Source organism: Falco rusticolus, chromosome 6 (genome assembly GCF_015220075.1).
Source record: "Falco rusticolus isolate bFalRus1 chromosome 6, bFalRus1.pri, whole genome shotgun sequence".
Lineage (NCBI taxonomy): Eukaryota > Metazoa > Chordata > Aves > Falconiformes > Falconidae > Falco > Falco rusticolus.
The window spans coordinates 56089066-56110009 of NC_051192.1; the positions used below are offsets into that span (position 1 = coordinate 56089066).

The 20944-nt window shown below is 36.4% G+C and overlaps 1 protein-coding gene across 1 annotated transcript in view; it reads left to right on the forward strand.

The window, feature by feature from the left end:
• The window catches only part of APOB (apolipoprotein B), a 37957-nt gene extending 17456 nt beyond the window's left edge, over nucleotides 1-20501 (forward strand). Inside the window, 11 exon segments of the mRNA XM_037392435.1 lie at nucleotides 191-312; nucleotides 890-1100; nucleotides 2380-2555; nucleotides 2691-2878; nucleotides 3140-3285; nucleotides 5626-6002; nucleotides 6906-14486; nucleotides 15364-15478; nucleotides 16325-16508; nucleotides 17614-19261; nucleotides 19264-20501. Coding sequence (XP_037248332.1) covers nucleotides 191-312; nucleotides 890-1100; nucleotides 2380-2555; nucleotides 2691-2878; nucleotides 3140-3285; nucleotides 5626-6002; nucleotides 6906-14486; nucleotides 15364-15478; nucleotides 16325-16508; nucleotides 17614-19261; nucleotides 19264-19439 — 10924 coding nt within the window. The 3' untranslated portion in view covers nucleotides 19440-20501.
• Nucleotides 20502-20944: the final 443 nt, after the last annotated feature.

The following is a 20944-nucleotide window of genomic DNA, read 5'->3' on the forward strand; positions in this document are numbered from 1 at the left end:
GTGGTTTTGTGTTTGCCCTGTAAGAGTTTAGTATGTACAGTACCCTCTCACATAAAGTTTACCTTTAAAAATCTTTAAAAACACACTAGCAGGAGCAGCTCAGAAAGAGAGCTATTGCAAACTGTATGATTTCTTCTGTTTGTGGTCATGGAAAAATAGTTATTTACAATATATTTGTTTACTCCTTTAGATTTGAAGTTGAAATAGTGTCCACAGGTGAAGTGAAAGAATACTCTGCAAGCGCAAACTATGACCTGCAGAGAGAGGGAAATGACCTGGTAGACACCTTGAAGTTTGCTGTCCAGGCAGAAGGTAAGATTCTGAAAAACAAGTATGGTTTAGCTCAGTTTTGAACTGTGTCATTTTATGGACAAAATATTTATATGAGTAAATTATAATAGAATTCTTTACAGTAGAAAATAGAACACCATTTTCACAACCAAACAGGCCAACACTTTAACTTTCATATATGCAATCCCAGTGCAAGATTTTCATGATCAGAGGCTGATTTTGTATCCCAGGAATGCTTCCCCCCAATTTAAATAAAAGTATGGCGTTGGTGAATGGAAGCAAGGAAGAGGAGAAGTTAATGGGTTCTGTATAAGCAAGAGAAAAATGCCATTTCCGACTAAAAATTTTTCAAAGAGGGAATCTGTGGGTTGACAAGTTTATGTAACACATGTAGTGACGGTATTAGTGGATCAGCTCGTGGTGTGTCTAGAAGATGAGAAAAAAAAGGATTACCCAGTTTCTCATTCAGGCTCGTCAAAGGTTGCATTAGATCTTCAGGGTGATATAATTTCCAGTTGATCCTTTTTTATTCTCATTTTAAGAAAAGTCCAAACACATTCCATAGTTACAAATAACCAAAATACCTTACATTTTCCAGGTGTAAAGCAGCATGAGGCCACACTGACCTTCAGGTACAATAGAGACAAAAAGATTTTGTCCAGTGATGTCCACATTCCAGATGTTGATGTTGACTTTGGTACAAACTTCAGAATTACTGATGAATCCATTCCTGGGAAGAAAGCATATACGTTTGACTTAGACCTTAACAACAAGAAGATTTCCGAAGTTACTCTTACTGGCCAGATAAGGTAACTCACAAAACCACTTAGACTTCTACAGATACCTTTGAATAAGATAGCTGAAGATTTTATTGAAGGTAGAAAAATATGGGAAATTTTATCCCATTTTGGAGAAATTGCTTATGAGACATATAAACTTGTCATTCAAACTCTTTAAAAACCCTTCAAGTATTTTATTTGTAATCCATCATGTATACATCAAATAAATAAATCTAATGCACCAACTGATCTTTCCTACTATATGTATATATATAACTTGTAATACAAGTTCCTTGAGCTAGTTCTTCCATGTTCGCACACACATGACTAAAGGAATGACATTGTACTGGTGTTATTGCAGGTGTGCTAATCCAAGGATATAAACAAATCAAGGTTTGTTCAGAGAGGTATTATCTTTTACTGGATGTGTTTGGCTCTAAAAACGTTATTACATCTCCCCATGAAGAAATCTAATTCCACTCAATAAGTAACAAAACCAAAAATAACTGAGAGCTTCCTGTAAAAATTCCCACGCTTCACGATGAGAATATTTCCGGGAACATCTACAGGGGAGCTAACAAAAATGTTCAGCCTGCCAGGGTTTCTAAAATTGTCTGCCTCACAAGCCCATAGTGAAATGAGCTGATCGCATTCTTTAATAAACCTCAATCTTCCATGGAATTCTGTGATCTTGATGGTGCCCCAGGGAGTCTTTGTCTTTGCTGTTCATGCAGAATTGCCTCTGATATCAGTAGGAGCTTTGGACAGATGTCAGGGACCTCAATTCCCTTTCATTTGCACTAACATAATATTAGAAGTTTTCTCAAGTCAACAAAGTTACAAAGATACAAAATAAATGTGAATAAAGGAAAATGAAACCCAGTAGCATAATATATTTTGTCAAGCATTTTGTTTCTGTGTGATTCATGGCTACAGTCTGAATCCTTAGTAGAGAATTCAGCTTGAGTAAGAAGTTCAAAATTTGGTTCAGGTACAACTTTATCAAGACAGGCTCATATTTCAATCCATTTCAGTATTTTGAAATTAATATGGAATTATCGTTGTGTGTATCTGCACAGTAACATTGTAATAATTTATCATAAATTTCCCATAATAACTAGCAGAAGCTGAAAACTTTGATTGAATTGGAACAGAGTTTACAAGTTTGATCAGTCAATTTTTTTATAACCCATATTACGCCTTTACTATGGATTTAAATGCTGGAATTGCTCCTGAAACGTAAGTGAGAAGATAGAGTAAAATGCTTTATATTTATATAAAAAGAAAAATTTATGTTTTGCTTTCACAGTTATGCTGGAATGGAAGAGGCAATGTTAAGAGGCACAATTTCTATTCCTCACCTGAAAACTGAACTTAGAACTGAAGCCCTGGTTAATTATTCACCAACCAAAGGATATCTTCAGATAAGCTCAGCTGCAACAACTCATGGAAACTCCATTTCAGAAAGAGTTCTTCTCAGATATGGTAGGGGAAAAAATATGATCCATGTTGTACAACCTATAAATTTAAACATCTTGTTACATTAGTTTATAGTATATCCTTAAATATGATAGGGATATTACTAAACTTACCCTTTTCTTTTAAATTAATGATTTTCAGATTCTGAGAAAGTTGAACTTGAGTGGAATTCAGGTGCCAGTGCTGCTGTGAAAAAAATGTCTTCTGGCTTCCCAGTTGACTTTTCAGACTACCCAAAAGCTTTAGAGAAGCATGCCAACGAACTGCTGGATCGGAAAGTGGCTCATACAGATATGACACTGCGGCATATTGTGTCACAATTTATCGTGGTATGTTTCAACCTACAGTAGATGTTACAGCTTGACCACATAGCCCTGGCGAATTCATGCCTCCCTCATGGAAGCCAGAATGATAACTACTTGTAAAAGCACTCATCAGACTGAATAAGATGTGTATTTCCAACTTTGATCAAACTAGTCACTTCATCAGATGCCTAGGGCTTAGTATATGCATAGTTGAAATAGCTCTCAGATAACTTCCTGGGAAGTCCTAAACTTATTCACTTAGAAAACCTCGTCTCCTCATTGCAGGCAACCAACACCTGGCTGCAAAAGGCATCAAAAGATGTACCCTATGCCCAGACTCTGCAAGACAAACTAAGTGGACTGCAGGAACTGAACATTCAGAAAATTAACCTGCCTGTAATTACCATTCCAGAAGAATTTTTCCTGAAAAGGTAGGGAGAGAAATTAGGATAGTCACACAGGAAATGGAAAATAAATATTTATTCATATTTTTGTGTTATTTTATTTTACATCATTTTATAAATAGCATGGAATTGCTGTAAACATTAGCATAAAATTGGAATCATAACAATTTTAAGATCATTGAGATGAAATTATGTGGAGGAAATGATGCATGTCTTTAATACAGATTTGACTTTACAGCAGTCGCTCCTGCAGTATATTAATATATCCTGAAGTATTGTGTTTTATAGTAATGAGAACTGAAAAAAACCACAGTGTTCAACAATCTTTACTCTAAGCCACAGAACTAGTGAAGCCAAGTTTCCCATCAGTTTGTGTCCTGCATTCCTACAGACCCTTTGTCTTTGGCCATAAACCTAATATCTCTACTTTTTCCTGTGCAGTCCTATTGGACAGTTCTTCTTCCCATTCCCCTACACATACTGGTTGAACTCCACCAGTATAGTACCCTGATCTCTTCCCATGTCTGACTCCATCTGTCACTTGCTCAAAGGCAACACATGCCATGGTTGTGCACATATGGACTGGATGCTTGCACTAGTTCAGGCCATCTCCTCCACTTAATAGAGAGTTTCACAGAACTTTCATCAATCTAATTGCCCCTGAGGCTTTTGCCCTTCTGTCACATTGGATAGAAATCATTCAATATGCTAAAAATTTCTAAGAAGTAGGGTTTGACAAACAAAAAGAGAGACTGGAAGGCAGTATGTCTCTTCTGTTTCTAGGAAATTAGACTGTAAGTCAGCCAGAGTGGATCTAGACTTTAAAATGCTCATGCACATGCCACAATTTGCTCTCATTACATTATGTTCCTAGCACATACTGTTCTTGCCATTCAGTGTTAATATCACATTGTTTCTCTGCCTCTGCATAAGAATACAAGGAACAGCATTGATTGGTAGTATCTTCAGAATACACCCACAGCTACTACTGTGATAAATAGAAACATGTCTGTATGGTTTTCCCATGAGCTAGGGAAATATTGATGACTGTAAATGTAAAGGACAACAGAAGTTAGTGTAAAATTGGATTACAAAACCAGATGGAAAACAGTCTTGTATTTTATCTCTTGGCACTGTTTTTCCATGTACTATCTTTCACTGTGGTAAAATGAAACTGTATGTTAATGACATATATCTTTTGTTGCTTCCATTGTGTTCCTAAGCTACATATAAGAAGGAAAAACCTGGTTTTTCTCCTGGATTCTTATCAGCAGTGCACATTATAATAATAATAATAGGAATTTCTACTGCTCTGTGATGTTGCTTTTTTAACCACTTGGTGTAAAGGAACAAATTTCAAAAATGTTTCCTTAATTTTCATTTTAGAGTAGCTCTAAGTGTAAAAAAGAAGATTTTGTAATATAAAAGACCAGTTAGGCAAACAAGAAAAGTATCTTTGCCAGCTTATTGTTCATGCACAAATTAAGGCCGTTTCCTCCTGTTTTGCCTTTTTGTTATTACACTTTTTCCCCACAAGCTTTTCAGCTGATGATCCATTTTTTCCAGTCCTAACTCCTGGTCAAATGGTTAGATTTTTATTTGTTTTTTATTCAGAACAAATAAATGCTGAATATTTGGATGAAACTTTTGACATGCTTATCATTAGAAAGATAAATTCTTTGTAATTTATTTTCTTACAACTTCTAATACTAATAGGATGTTTTGTGCATTTCTGTAAGAATACATCACTTTTTTAAGGACATAATCACCTTTTTCTGGTACTCAGCATGCCACATTGCAGAAGTGTGGCAGTGTTTTTGGAGGATATTTTTGCCTATGTATCAGCTATTTCCATTCATATTCCTTCATTTTGAGGATCATTTTCATGCCAATACATCTCTTTATTAATGTTCATAAAGCCCATTTGGATTCTCAGAGCAGAAAATCAAATACAAGATTCATAACTTTTCTATGTTTAGCCCCTTGAATGACACTCTTCACCTGTGAGCTAAAGTTAGTTAAGCTCTGAACAAATCGTGAACCTTTGTATTCTAATGCAAGGTCTTACAGAAATAATGTGTTTCTGGGCTACTTGACCTATGATTCTCCCTGATTATGGAATAAAAGGAAAAAACATTGACAGAATTCACTGATATCAAAAGTGCTTTCAATAAATTCTGATAGATAAGTGCTTAAAAAATGTTGATAATAATACACGATCATTAGATTTCTGTCTAAACCTAAAGTGAGGACATTGATATAGGCATGTAAGTAAGCTCAGTACCATGGGAGTAGTAGGAATCATAGAAATTTCTGTATATGTTTTGTGGACTTAGAGTTTCTAATAGAATAACTTTTATTTTCTAGTGAAGGCCGGATCAGATACAACCTAAATAAAAACAGTTTTCTAATTAATATCCCGTTGCCATTTGGTGGAAGATCATCCCATGACATAAGGGTGCCACAGACTGTTAAAACACCTCCTCTGGTAATGGAGTCAATGGGAATAAGTGTGCCATCTCAGGAGTACAGAATTCCAACATTTACTGTTCCAGAATCCTATCCTCTTCGTGTGCCTCTACTTGGCACTTTAGAGGTCTCTGCTAATGTGTACAGCAACTACTACAACTGGACAGCAGCGTACACTTTGGCTAATAGCACGACAGAGAAAGCATCCAGCATAAGAACTACTTATACCACAAATGCTGATTCAGTTTTTGAGCTACTTTCCTACAGTGTGAAAGGTAAGAATGTGTGCTAATACTGCAACATTGGCAAAACTATTTTAATGTCTTTATTTTCCATGTGTCAGGTACAGCACATTCATTTTCCTGCCGCTTATTTAAAGAAAGGTGTTGTATAATCTCAAATAACTTTCTCTTTGTTTTTAAAGATATTATGTGAGTCTGTATATTCAGGCACTAAAGGTTAAGTCAGTTTAATTCAATAAAGACTTTTAAGGTCCATATTTTCCTAGATATTTCCTTCTGAAGAAAAAGTCCTTCAAAACTGAAGGCATGATTCTACAGTTGAGTATCTGACAAGTGTTTTCAAAATCAGGTCTACGGGTGTATGTGTAGGTATGCCCACAGTTTATTTCTCGCTCTGTTTTTATATATATATTTAAATATATAATGACTACATAGCAGTTATTCTGGACTCAGACTGGATAGGTCTTAAGATTGGTATTTTTAAATTAGTGCCTTTAAAATTGCGGCATGAGTTCTCAAATTACAAAAGGACGAGCTAACTTTAGTCTTTTCTAAACTCCCCACCATAAATGAAGCATGATAAAGAAGATATAAAAACCCAGCAATATTAGATATGGGTTATTCTTGAAAGCATATCTTCTTAATTTAAGTTTAAATAATGACATAACTTCCTGTAGTTTCACAGATTCATATTTAGTAATGTAGAGATTTAATTTATTCATACCTTAAGACTTTAGCTCGAAATATCCAAATAACAATTTTTACAGAAATATTCAAGATTAACCAAAACATTTTTACCTTTATAAGCAAAATGGTATAATAAAAGTAATTACAATTCAAGCAGTAATATAAAAGCTTAGTGATATCAGACAAAGCCTTAACAACAAAAACATATACATCACATCATTATCTTTTGTTTCCTTTTTCCTGCTTCAGGTTCTGGAGAAGCATCATATAATAGAAATGGATTCACCTGCACATATGAAAATCACCTGAAGCACAGACTCTTAACATCAGTTTTCAAGTTGGCCAGGACAAAGAGTTATGAACTTGGTCCAGTTGCAAACTACACCATGTCACTTAGGGCATCCAGTACTCTGGGTCCTCAGCTTTCATTTTCTGGTGATATTGTTTCTGAAAAGACAAATAATGTGAATATCAATAACATCAAGATGGAAGGGCAGCTGGAAGTGGCTTCTATCTTTGCAAGAGGCATTTACACTCTGTCAAGCTCATACAATGAAAAGAGACGGGTTTTAGAAGGAAAATCAAATGTGAAGTTGGATTCTTCTTACCTTCAGGCTACCAATCAGATATCTGGCAGATATAGTGATGATTTATTTTCCATTACTTCAGTTTCTGATGTACAAGGTGGACTATTAAAGAACACAGCTTCACTGAAATATGAAAACAGCCAGTTGAAAATGACATCTGAAACAAATGGGAGGTATCGACATATTGTAGGTGTCAATAAGCTTGAATTAATTTTGTCAAAGAAGATGGCAGCGCTTCGATCTGAGTACCAAGCCACTTACAAGCAAACCCAGTATTACGCCTTGCTTGCAGGTTCTCTCAATTCTCAGGATCTTGTTTTCAACACTGATATCTCTGTGACCGATCAAAGGAATCGAGCTGCACATAAATCATCACTCAGTGTAAATCAGTATGGTCTAGCCAGCAGCGCAACCACAAATGTGCAGTTTAGCCCACTGACAATGCAGAGCGAAATGAATGCCAAACTTGATACTGCTGGAGGCTCCATGTCCCTGTCTTCTTCTGGGCGCTATGGTAAAAACAATGCAAAATTCAATCTGGGTGGAAGGGTGAGCCTAACGGAAATAACGCTGGGAAGTGAATATCAGAGTACAGTTCTGGGTATAGACAGCAAACACGTTTTAAATTTCAGAGTTAATAGAGAAGGACTGAAGTTTTCAAATAATTTGCAAGGATCATTCAAAGAGATTAAGTTGGAATACACAAACGACTTGAATATTCCTGGATTATCCTTAACATTTGCTACAAAGTTAGACAACAGCTTCAGCTTTGACAAGTTCCACAAGCATGTTTTTGACCTACAACTGCAGCCTACCTCACTTACAGCTAAACTGAGTAATAATATTAAATACACTAAAACAGAAGTTTCCAACAAAGCCGAATTGATTCTCAAGCCTCTGAAGCTGAACTTGGGTGGCAATGTCAGAGGAGCCTATGGAGCAGACGAAATAAGGCATACCTACACATTTACATATGCTGATCTAGCTGCAAACTTTAAAACAGATACAGTAGCAAATGTTCAAGGTGCAGCACTGAGTCACAGAGTAGATCTGAATGTGGCAGGACTTGCTTCCTCAGTTACTATGAACACAAACTGTGATTCCAAATCTCTCCGTTTCAGCAATGCTGTGCGTTCCACTGTGGCCCCCTTTGCTGTCACTGCTGACATACATACCAGTGGTAACGGGAAGCTGATTGCTATGGGTGAACATACAGGAGACCTTTACAGCAAATTCCTATTTAAAGCAGAACCTCTTGCTTTCACATTCTCCCATGATTACAGAGGATCTACCAGTCATAGCTTGAAGTCTAGAGGAAGGTACACTACCCTACTTGATAACAAAGTTCATATGCTTTTTACTCCATCAGAGCAGTCAAGTGCCTGGAAAATGAAAAGTCAGCTAAACAATAATGTATATTCACAAGATCTCAGTGCTTACAATGATGAAGAAAAGACCGGTGTTGAACTTAGTGGAAGAGCTTTAGCAGATCTCTCTGTAATGGATACATCAGTCGTGCTACCATTCACATCTGAAGAAGTTAATTTTATTGATGTATTGGGCCTCAGAGACAGTGTGTCAGAGCCCCAGGAATTCAGCATCTCTGGCTTTGTGAAGTATGACAAAAATGAAGATATGCATGTTATTAACCTACCATTCTTGGAACATTTGCCAGTTTACTTTGAACAAGTCAGAGGCACCATACTGTCCACACTACAGGCCATACAAACTTATCTGAAGAACATTAACATAGAACAACATATGAGAAAATACAAGGCAACTTTGGATAAACTCTCACAGCACATCAATGATTACATGGACAAATTAGATATGAAGGGCAGAGTTAGCAGCATGAAAAATAATTTGGTTGCTTTTACAAAGGAATACAAAATAACATCTGATGATATCCAAATTATGCTGGGAAAAGCCGTGGACAGTCTTCAAGGAATACTGTCTCAGCTGCACGACTATCTGATACAAATTGAGCAATACATCAAAGATCATTCTGAGCAGTTTGACATTAAAGCCCTTATTGCACAGTTTCTTGACCAAGTAGTTGAAACAATGACAGCTCTAGATAGCAAATATAACATAAGAATGACTGTAGTTGACATTATTCAAAAATTGCAATTTTTTTTTCACCAGTATTATCCTAGCAAAATTGGAAGCAGCACTTTGGCTTGGATTAAAAATGTAGATGATGAGTATAGGATTACAGCTAGGATAGAGGAAAACCTAGAACAATTCAAGATTCAGATTCAGAATATTGATGTCAGACACATTGCAGAAAACTTGAAACAGCAGATTAAAATGTTTGATGCTAAAGAAGTTTTAGAAAAATTGAAGCATTCATTACCAATTGAAAAAATTAATGAAGTTCTTGAACAAATCAAAGACTTTATTCTAAATTGGATGGACGAATATGAAGTGTCTGAGAAGATTAATGCTTTCCAAGGTCATATGCACAAACTGATTATAAAATATGAAATTGATAAGCAGGTATATTTTTTAATGGACAGAATGATAGAACTGCTTAACCAGTACAGAATAAAAGAAACTGTCCAGAAACTGACCATCTACTTGAAAAATATTGATATAAAGTCATGCTTTGATAAAGTTGTTGCTTTTATTGATGATGCTGTCAAGAAAGTGCAAACCTTTGATTATGAGATGATGATAAAGGAAGTCAACAAGTTCCTTGACATGATTATTAAAAAGCTCAAGTCTTTTGACTATAACCAGTTTGTTGATGACACAAATAACAAAATCCGAGAAGTGACCCAGAAAATAAATGAAGAACTCAGAAATCTAGAACTTCCACAGAAAGCAGAAGCACTGAAACAGTATATGAAAGATTTTAGAGCTGTCATTTCCAAATACATGGAACAACTGAAGGACACCAAGCTTGCTGCAATAATTAACTGGTTCAAGGAGCTTATAAACTCAACAACATTTGCTAATCTGAAAGCTAAGTTAAATGAACACCTGGAAGACCTGCGAGAGAGGATTTCTGAAATGGATATTTCCCAGGAATTCCAGTGGTATCTTCAGAAGATAAGCCAATTCTACAATTCTGTTGTCCTATACATTTCTGAGCAGTGGAACAAAGTTTTCAAGAAAATCATTGCTTTGGCTGAAGAGTATGATCTAAAAAAATGGGTTGAAAATTTAAATCAGGTTGTTGAAACAGGATTTAAAGTCCCTGAAATCAGAACTGTTATAGTCACTATACCTGCCTTTGAGGTTAGTCTCCGAAGTCTTCGGGAAGCAACATTTCAAACACCAGAGTTCATTGTTCCACTGACTGATCTGCATATTCCCTCCTATGAGATAAATATTAATAGACTAAAGGACATGAAAATCCCAATGAAATTTACTACCCCAGAATTTACAGTTCTAAATACCTTTAAAGTTCCTTCCTATACAATTGACTTGAATGAGATTAAACTTCAAATTGTGGGAACAATAGACAAGATCATGTCTGGTGAATTTCAGCTGCCAGCCATTGATTTGTATTTTAAAGATCTGAAGATGAGAGATATACCTTTTTCCGACATTTCTTTCCCAGAAATCCAAATGCCTCAGTTTCAAATACCAGAATTATTGGTTCCAAAGCTAAATCTAAATGAGTTCCAGATTCCTAGCATGAAGATACCAGAGTTCCAGCTTCCACGAATCCCACATACTGTGACTGTCCCTACATTTGGGAAATTGTCTGGTGCTTTCAAATTCACCTCTCCATTCTTTATACTGTCTACGCAAGCTGAGGTTCATAATACTACAACATCTGAAAACAGTCCAGAATTTGTGACCTCCCTTTCAGCTCAAACAACATCCAAATTAGACTTCCTAGTTTTTAGTGTTATTGCAGATTCACGTCTCTCAGCCCCTGAGATGAAACAGCTGAACCTTAAAAATTCCATGAAGGTAAACCACAGGTTCCTTAAAGTTGACCACACCCATGAAGTGGTATTTTTAGGGACTTCGGTAGAAGGTGAAGCTGAAACTAGAGCAAACTTATATACAACAAAAAATTCAATAGAACTACAGAATAATTTAATGGTCAAGCTGCAAAGAAAAATTTGGATGCAGAGTGGAACAGCATATTCCCACAGACTGAATATTCCACAAACCGGTTTCTCTAGCCAGGCTGATCTGGTCAATAATATGACAACAGAGGTAGAAGCAGGACACATATCATTTACTTCCACTGGCAAAGGAAACTGGAAATGGGCTTCTCCTAATTTCTCTGATGAAGGCACTCAGGATTCACATGCTACTTTCAGGGTTGAGGGCCCCATTATTACATTTTCTGCCAACAACAGAATAAATGATAAGTACCTGAAAGTCAACCAAGCCATGAGATATGAATGTGGTCTCCTAAATTATGCAAAACTTCAGATTCAGTCTGAAATTGAGTCACACCGTGTTGGACGTAGTGTTCTGAATGTAAAAGGCACAGGACAGCTTGGAGGAATGAAAGTAGAATTAACAGGCTCTCACAATGCTCGGCTCAATGGACGGATTACTGGAACTGTAAATAATGAGGTTTCCTTCTTGGCACAGCTTTTTGAGATTCGTCTATTAACAAACAATGATGGAAATGTGAAAATCAGCTTCCCCATGAAATTGACTGGCAAAATTGACTTCCTGAATAACTATGGTTTTGCACTCAGTTCCTCTGTTCAGCAGGTCAGCTGGCAAGCTACTGGCAGGTTCAATCAGTACAGATATTCCCATAATATGTCTGCTGGCAACAATCACGACAGAATTGAAGCTCATGTTGCAATGGATGGAGATGCCAACCTGGACTTCCTAAATATTCCTCTAACCATTCCTCAGCTTCAGGTTCCCTACACTGGAATCAAAACTCCTCAGCTCAAAGATTATTCACTGTGGGAACAGGTAGGTCTGAAGGATTTATTGAAGACAACAAGACAATCCTTTGATTTAAATTTGAATGCTCAGTATGAGAAAAACAAAGACATACATGTAATCCCACTTCCTTTAGCAACAGTGCATGAAGCACTTAATAAATACATCACTTTCTTCAACAAGCATTTTGAGAGAGGAAGAAACACCGCTTTAGATTTTCTCACAAAGTCATATAATGAAGCCAAAACAAAATTTGACAAATACAAAATACAGACATCACTGAACAAACTACCACGGACCTTCAAGATTCCAGGATACACCATTCCAATTTTGAATATTGAGGTTTCTCCTTTTACTGCTGAGATGCCAGCCTTTGGTTACATGCTACCAAAAGAAATAAGCACAACGGGATTCACAGTCCCATTTGTTGGCTTTTCAGTGCCATCTTACACACTAGTCTTGCCTTCTCTGGAGCTTCCAGTCCTTCATGTCCCACAGGACCTACGTACTCTAAAGCTTCCTAAATTCAGAATCAACAACCCATCAAACCACATCTTAATTCCTGCCATGGGAAACATTACTTATGACTTCTCATTTAAATCCAGTGTGATCACTTTAACTGCAAATGCTGGGCTGTTCAATCAGTCAGATATTGCTGGGCAACTCAGCATCTCTTCCTCTTCTGTCATTGATGCACTGCAATTTAAGCTGGATGGTTCAACAAGTTTGACAAGAAAAAGGGGGTTGAAGCTAGCCACAGCATTGTCCCTGAGTAATAACAAATATCTAGGAGGAAATCATGACAGCACTATTAGTCTCACAAAAAGGAACATGGAAGCTTCAGTGGTAACAAATGCAGAAATCAGAACACCAGTTTTAAAAATGAATTTCAGCCAAGAACTTTCTGGAAACACTAAGTCTAAGCCCACTCTTTCCTCAGGGCTAAAATTGACGTATGATTTTAATACTCCTAAATATGGCACCAGTGCTAAGGGAGGAATTGCTCACAAACTTGTGTTAGAGAGCCTTACGTCTTACATATCAGTGGAAACTTCTACAAATGGGGATATTGATGGAGTATTTTACACTGGAAATGCATTTTCTGGAAGTCTAGACCATGAGGCAAACACCTATCTGAATGCTAATGGAGCCCGGTCATCTCTCAAGCTTGAAGCCCACTCCAAAGTAGATGGATTCTGGAACAGTGAAATGAAAGAAATACTTGCAGTTGAAGCATCTGCCCGTCGTGTTTATGCAGTGTGGGAGCACAATGGGAAGAACTATGCACAATATACACCTCTTTTGACAACAACAGGGGCTCAGAGATGCAAAGCAACCTTAGAGCTGGCTCCTTGGATTATATCAGCAGATCTTCAGATTCAAGCCACTCAGCCAAATCCCTTCCTGGACACAGCCTCAGTTAATCAAGTTGTCATAGTGAAAATCAGTACTGCAAGCCAGAAAGTTGGCTGGAAGGGTGAAGGACAAATTCAGTCGTTATCTCTCAGTCATGATATGCAGTTATCAAATGAAAAATCAAAGGCAAAGTTTGATATTTCTGGATCTTTAGAAGGATACATGGACTTCCTCAAAAACATGAAGTGTCCCATTGCTGAGAAAAGCTTATGGGATATCTTGAAGTTGGACATCACTACCAGTGCTGACAGAAAACAGTACTTAAATGGTTCAGCATCCCTTGTCTATACAAAGAGTGATGATGGCTACTTTTTCCCCATACCTATGAATAAGCTGACTGATGGCTTCACTTTCAGAATTCCTGAGTTACACCTAAAGACTCCAAGCCCTATTCTCAGCACTCCAGAGTTCAGAGTTCCTTTCACCACTCTCCAGGTCCCAGCATATACCATTGACTTGCATAACATAAAAATTCCACAGACACTAAACACAATGCCATTTGATGTCAATCTACCCACACTGCCAAAACTAAGATTCCCCAAAGTGAATGTGGGAGCCAATTATATTACATTAGAAGAATATAAAATACCATATTTCGAGGTGACAATACCTGAATACCAAATAACTGTGTCTCAATTCACACTTCCAAAGACTATTTCTCTTGGCAGTTTCCATGTAGATCTGGATGAAGTAGCTAATAAGATTGCAGATTTTGATCTACCTACAATTACAATTCCTGAACAGAAAATTGAGATCCCCTCTCTCAAAATATCCTTGCCTGCTGGAATTTACATCCCATCATTTGGTGCCTTGACTGGATCTTTCAAAGTTGCTTCCCCTTTGTACAATGTCACCTGGAGAACAGACTTAACAAACAAAAAAGACTCTTTTGAACAGTCCATTGACTCTACCTGCAGCTCAACATTGCAGTTCCTGGAATATGACTTGAATGGTAAGACATTAAAATTCTATATGCCACAATTTAGGGGAAATACTGTGTAACTGGGGTTTTTTCAGATTTTTTTTCCGCCAGTATTTTACATATGAACATGTTGCCATCTATTTAGCATTGACAATAGATTATACTTCTTTTATCATCAGAAGTATTTTTTCATAAATTGTTATCAAAGTCTCAGTCAGTCACCCTGAAGGCTCATGACTAGACATGTATAACTACTGTCATACTGTGGAAAAAAATGGAAAAGATCTCTTTTCTGTGTAGCAGCTGCTTGCTTTAAATTGTGGACAACATAAAATTCCCCCATTACTTCAGATAGTACATGTTAAGGAGAAGGCAGGCTGACTTTTTATCTATTTCAATTCAGACAAAGAAATGCCTATCTTTTTCCTTAGGAAGTAAGCATATTTGATTGAAAAAAATATTTCAACTCTGAAAACTCTAGAGTCCCATATAGCATAGAGTTCTAGGCTTTATCATGATACTAAATATACTAAATACTAAATAATATACTAAATACATAATACTAAATAATAAAAATATACATGAGAATAAAATTCTAAACTCTCAACAAATTAGAATCCCCATTTATGATCTGCATGAATGCATTATGTTATATCCATGTTGCTATAAATATAGAAAAAAACCTGAATTTTAAAATATTCTGGTTGAACAAATAATTTCATGGGGTTTTTTATTTGGGGCGCTATGGGCATTCAGTTTCTTGATGCATAAGTTTCCATACTACTGAAACGCCCATGAACTGTCTGTCTAACATACAACTGGATGTCTTAACGTACAACTGGATATGTATTTTGTATTGTTTGCTGGTAAATTCTGGAAATACACACAACTGAAATCTCTTTCACAGTCGTTTCAAACTACAAATACGAAGAAGGCATGTTTGTTATGAAGACAACTGGCAGCTTTTCACATCGTGACATGAGCGCAAACTACAAGGAAGATCTTACTATTTCAGGAATTAGGTAAAGATTTGCTTTAATAATATAATTTATAATAGACAAAATTGCCAATGATGATTGTTGCTTTGAACTCTAATATGCCAGAGTGCTTTGCTGTAATTAATGAGAATGTATGTAGCTACCCTGTCATTGTCAGCTGTGCCTTTTACCCTCTCAAGATATCCGGAAAGCTGTTTCTTCTCAGCATTTCTAGAATATCTTTTCTCAGCTGACCCATTTCAGAAACGTGCTGAGATACAAACACAGTATTTTATAATCAGAGCAGTTCTGGATCTGACCATCAACCTTGTTTTGGTTTTTTTGCATTGGATCCCTCTGTCACCACAAGCCATTAAAGAGTATTTTTTATTCAAAAGTACCGGTACTAGGGATTACAGAGCTGGCCTTCTAGCTGCCTGTTTTGATCTGTGAGTGTTGTGTTGGTATATCCAAAGGACAGTGTCTGTGAAGGCAAGTACAAATGTAGATAAAAAATACTGCCCATAATTGTGTTGATGGAAAAAATTTCAGTCAGCTTGCAGAAGTCTGTAGAAAGCTGACAGTGGTACAGCTGCAGGTTATGTTTTACTGCCCCATTTTAATGAAAATTCTCAACATAGCTCAATATAGTTTTATCTAAAACATTAAAATTTGAGTGATGTGAAGTTTTGAATGTGTTAGGCTAAATCCTAAGAAATGTGGATAGTAAACCCCTACATTTTCTTATGATTACAAAGGCATTATTTACATACATACATACATATATATATATATATATATAAAAATAACAGGTGGTATTGGATTTAGACATACTCTATTGGCTTGTGCTTTGTACATTCCTTCATAGCTATGTATTCACTGTTGTTGTAGTGACATGGCCAACACTGCATCACTAGACATCATCAGCCCAGCTTTTACAGACATTCATTTGCGTTATGAAGAGACTGACAGTGGCTCATCTGGCTCAGTATCTTCACCTTCTGCTGGGACCTTGGGCTATCTCATTGAATTGGACACTGATGTTCCCATGGCGAAAGTTTACTACCGAACTCGGGTAAGTCTGATATGAGCAATTAAAAGGAAAAAGGTTGAGTGTGGTCAAAGGAAAAGTTCCCTTTTAAAGTTTGTGTGTATATATTTTGAGACATAAATTAACCACCCTTTGTCCAAAGAAAAAATAAATTCTCAGTAATTAAAGTTTTTGTTTCCTACACTGGACTTCCTAATACTAAAGAAGCATCTGCATGGATAGGCTGTTTCAGCTCCTCCACACAGTTAATTTTGCCTTCTCCTATGATCAAGAAAACACACCCACTGAAAGTGAAAAAAGTATAAAGCCATTTTTTCATAAGACACCCATCAGGTTTAATGTATACCCATCAGGCTACTTATAGTTACTACAGAAGTGGCCATTGTAGGAATCAGGCCACTGAAAGAGGTCAGACCATCTGTAGATTGTCTTTTTAATCCATTATATCATAATACTTTATAAGAATTAAAAACTTTATTATATTTGCTAACCAAACATGCTATTATTATTGGCATACTACAACAATTTCAAAGTTAAAATGTTATCTTCCAAAATTATATTAATTTAGGAATCACAAGCAACTCATAATTCACTATCTACTACTGAAAAGTGGAAAATTTATTTATGTAAATAGATTCTCATTCAAGGATCTTTACTCTGAGGAACTCTCTAAGTTGTCTCATTGATTTAAATTATTACAAAATGAAATCATTTAATCTTTTCATATGAAGAAAATGCTTTTTGAATTCACTTTAAATGATTCCAAGAATGAGCAGAAGGCTTATTTTCCCAAGTAGTTCACATGTCTTATGAGACATGGCAGGCATTTAATACGAAGGAAAGAAAAATATTATTTGCAGTCAAATTTAAAAAAAAAGACCACACTAAGTTATGTTCTGGTCTTGCTAATTTGAAGAGGCACAAAATAGATTGGTATAGTACAATTCCTTCCAAAACAACCTCTCAGGATGAGAACAAGCACAAGGTAGACAAAAAATATTAGTGTATTTGTCCTAATATATAATAAAATTAAAGATGCAAAATGAGAATGTTGAAATACACTCATAAACAATATAGAATTTGTTTTATATACAAGTTACCTTTTTCTTATCCTGTTCTATATTTTCAGTCTGCTCCTCAGAAGGACATTGACATATTAAAAATTGAAACATCCTTCAAGAAACCTGACATGATTCAAATTAAATTCAACTGGAAGGAGGATGCTGCCAAAGACTTGCTGTTGGGTCTAAAAGAAAAAGTACCTAAAATGACCAATGCAATCTATAGGTATGTTAATCAGTATCATAAGGAGCATATGGGACTGGAAATGAGTGCTGCCACCTTAAAGATGAAAAATATCATGCAGACTAATGCTGACAAAGCATACACGTTTGCTGTAAACCAAATAGATCAAATAGATGCTCAGTTTCGCACAGCTGCCAATGAGGCCTCTGGCAAATATCAGGTGATGAAAGTCAAAGCTAAACAGCTATATCAAAAAGCAGCAGATCAAGCTGAGCAGTTTGACTATCAAAGAATAAAATCAAAGCTTTTGGATGCTACAATTGACATAATAGAAGAGTATCACAAGAGGATAAAACACCAAATTGACTCAGCCATTGAATTCCTGAAGACCACAAAATTCCAGGTCCCTGGGCTGTCTGAAAAGTACACTGGTGAAGAAATATACCTCATGACTACAGAGAAGGCAGCAAAAATTACTGATTTATACCTTTCTAAACTTCAGGAGTACTTTGATGCCTTGATTGCAGCTATCAATGAACTGGAAGTCAGAGTTCCTGCTTCTGAAACAATTCTTAGAGGTCGTAATGTACTTGATCAAATTAAAGAAATGTTGAAACATTTGCAGGAAAAAATCAGGCAGACATTTGCTACTCTCCAGGAAGCTGACTTTGCAGGAAGGCTTAAGCAACTGAAACAAGTAGTGCAACAAGTTTTTCAGAAGGTAGAAGAAATGGTTAGAAACTTGCAATCCAAAAATTTCGAAGACCTCAAAGTCCAAACACAACAGCTGTACAAAGATGCAATAGCTTCAGACTATGCACAGAAACTGAGATCCTTGGCAGAAGATATTAAAAAATTCATTACTCAGTTTAAAGATTTTAGCCAGAAGACATTCAAGGACCTTTCAGAAAAGCTACGGCAGCTGCTCCTCTATGTAAAGGCACTGAGGGAGGAATATTTTGATCCAACTGCACTTGGATGGTCAGTGAAATACTATGAGGTGGAAGACAAGCTACTAGGATGGCTGAAGAATCTAATAGACACACTAGTGGACTGGCACAACAAGTATGTTGGAGATCTTGCTGACTCACTTACACACCTGACAGACCAAGTAAATGAACTGGTGGAAAACTACAGCCAGGAATATTATGACCTTATAACTGATATTGAAGGAAAAGGAAAACAGAAGATCATGGAGCTCTCTGCTGCTGCTCAGGAAAAAATCCAGTATTGGTCTGCAGCAGCTAAGAAGAAAATCAATGAACATAACAAGCAAGTCAAAGAAAAACTCCAGGAGATCTATGGGCAGCTTAGTCATTCCCAAGAAAAGTTAATCAGCGAGGCCAAAAAGTTAATTGATCTAACTATAGAAAAATACTCTGCATTCCTGCAATATATCTCAGAACTTCTTTATCGGTTTGAGCAAGTAACAGCTGAAAGCATAAAACCATATATAGCTGTTCGTCAAGGAGAGCTTAGAATAGATGTGCCCAAACCATCTGACTGGCAGTCCATTTACCAAAGGCCCCAAAAAACAGAGATGCCCTCAGAAAAAAAGTGGAACTGACACGTACACTGATTCAGCAAGGCATTGAGCAAGGCTCCAGGAAATCGGAAGAAATGCAAAGATTCATTGATGAACAACTTGCCACTGAACAACTGAGTCTTCAGCAGGTTATAGAAAATATACAGCAGCACATGAAGACCTAAATGGACATGCAGAAGAGAAGAAATAAGTTTGCACCACAGTGTATTTAAAAATAGCAGCAATCAACATGCTGGAGCTCCAGGAAGATACTGTTTGAATTTGTAAATGAAAACTGAATAATCTACACTAGGTTATTTTAATAAGCTTAATAAGCCAATAAATGAGTTCTTTATTACATTTTTGTGTCATTCATTACAGCTACTTTTACTTGGACCTTAGGGCTTAATCCAACAATTGTCAAGGTCAATGGGAAGTCTTTGCTTTGATTTCACTGTATGTTGGATCAAGCCAATAAAGTGCAATACATACTGTAAATAGTCACAAAAGCTATGGAATACACAGAATAAACAGGTTTTAATATAAAGGTCACATTCATAAGCCAGTTGAAGAACGACTTGGAAAACACATCTATTTCCCAGCATAGAAATACCTTCATAGATAAGTTTGGGAGAAAAAGAAGAGGAAAAGAGCTTGTACAAAAACATGAAGAAAAAAATTAATGAATTCTGGAAATAACATCAAAGAGTGAAAAAGAACATAGAAATATAAACATATGTAGAAATCTGACTCCTGGAAAACTGCAGATAATAATATCAACGTTCTGTTAAGAAAAATAAATTTATGCATGTATCAGTTTTCAGAAGACTGTCAAGAATTTTAGATGGGTTTTCTTTCTACTGGCTAATTTATGATTCAGAAATACAGGGTTTTCTTACCTGTTTCCCCATGATATTTCTGGTTTCACATCAAATTGTCTAACTGCTACTTATCATGAGTAAACTGTCGAAGTTTCACTGACATCACTGTATATGATGGGAGTCAAAACATTTTCCCCTCAGTTTCCTAGGCCTTGTTTAAATGAATTCTCGATTTATAGATGAATTTAAATAATGTTGAAGAATTCACTCACAAGATAGAACTACTTTTGAGTGGAAAATATGTGGACCTGTTATGGTTTATTTTCAGCTGTTGGTATACCATATGGATAGTCCTTGGGAAAGGCATGCTCAGGCTGAAATAATGTTGCCTCTTTGAGAATAAACTCTTTAACAAACAACACTAGACATTTTGTGTACATGTCTGTTTTGATACAATCAGTTCATTCCGTCATATGGTTGTTGCTTGTTCACTAATGGAAAAAACGAGTCTGCTTTTATCCCTTGGTATGACCGGTTACGTACATACATGAAGCAATGGAGCACTGGCTTACAAACGGCCAAATAAGTTTTGTAGCAGTAGATACATATTTACAGCACAGAGCAGCACCACACAAAGATGCTAGCTCAGGTCCTGGCAACAGGAGAGCCTGGTGCCTGTGTTGAGTTTATGCAGCAATAACATTCCCACCTCCACAGCTGGTCCACACCAATCTAGCCAGATCTCAGAGTGAGCTGGGCTAAAGAACTTTGATATTGCTGTTGCCTGATAATGTTATTATCCAAGTGAGTCTGCCAGTAATTATTTTTATCAGATGAGCTACCTTAAGCCCAAAATCAGAATCTGACAA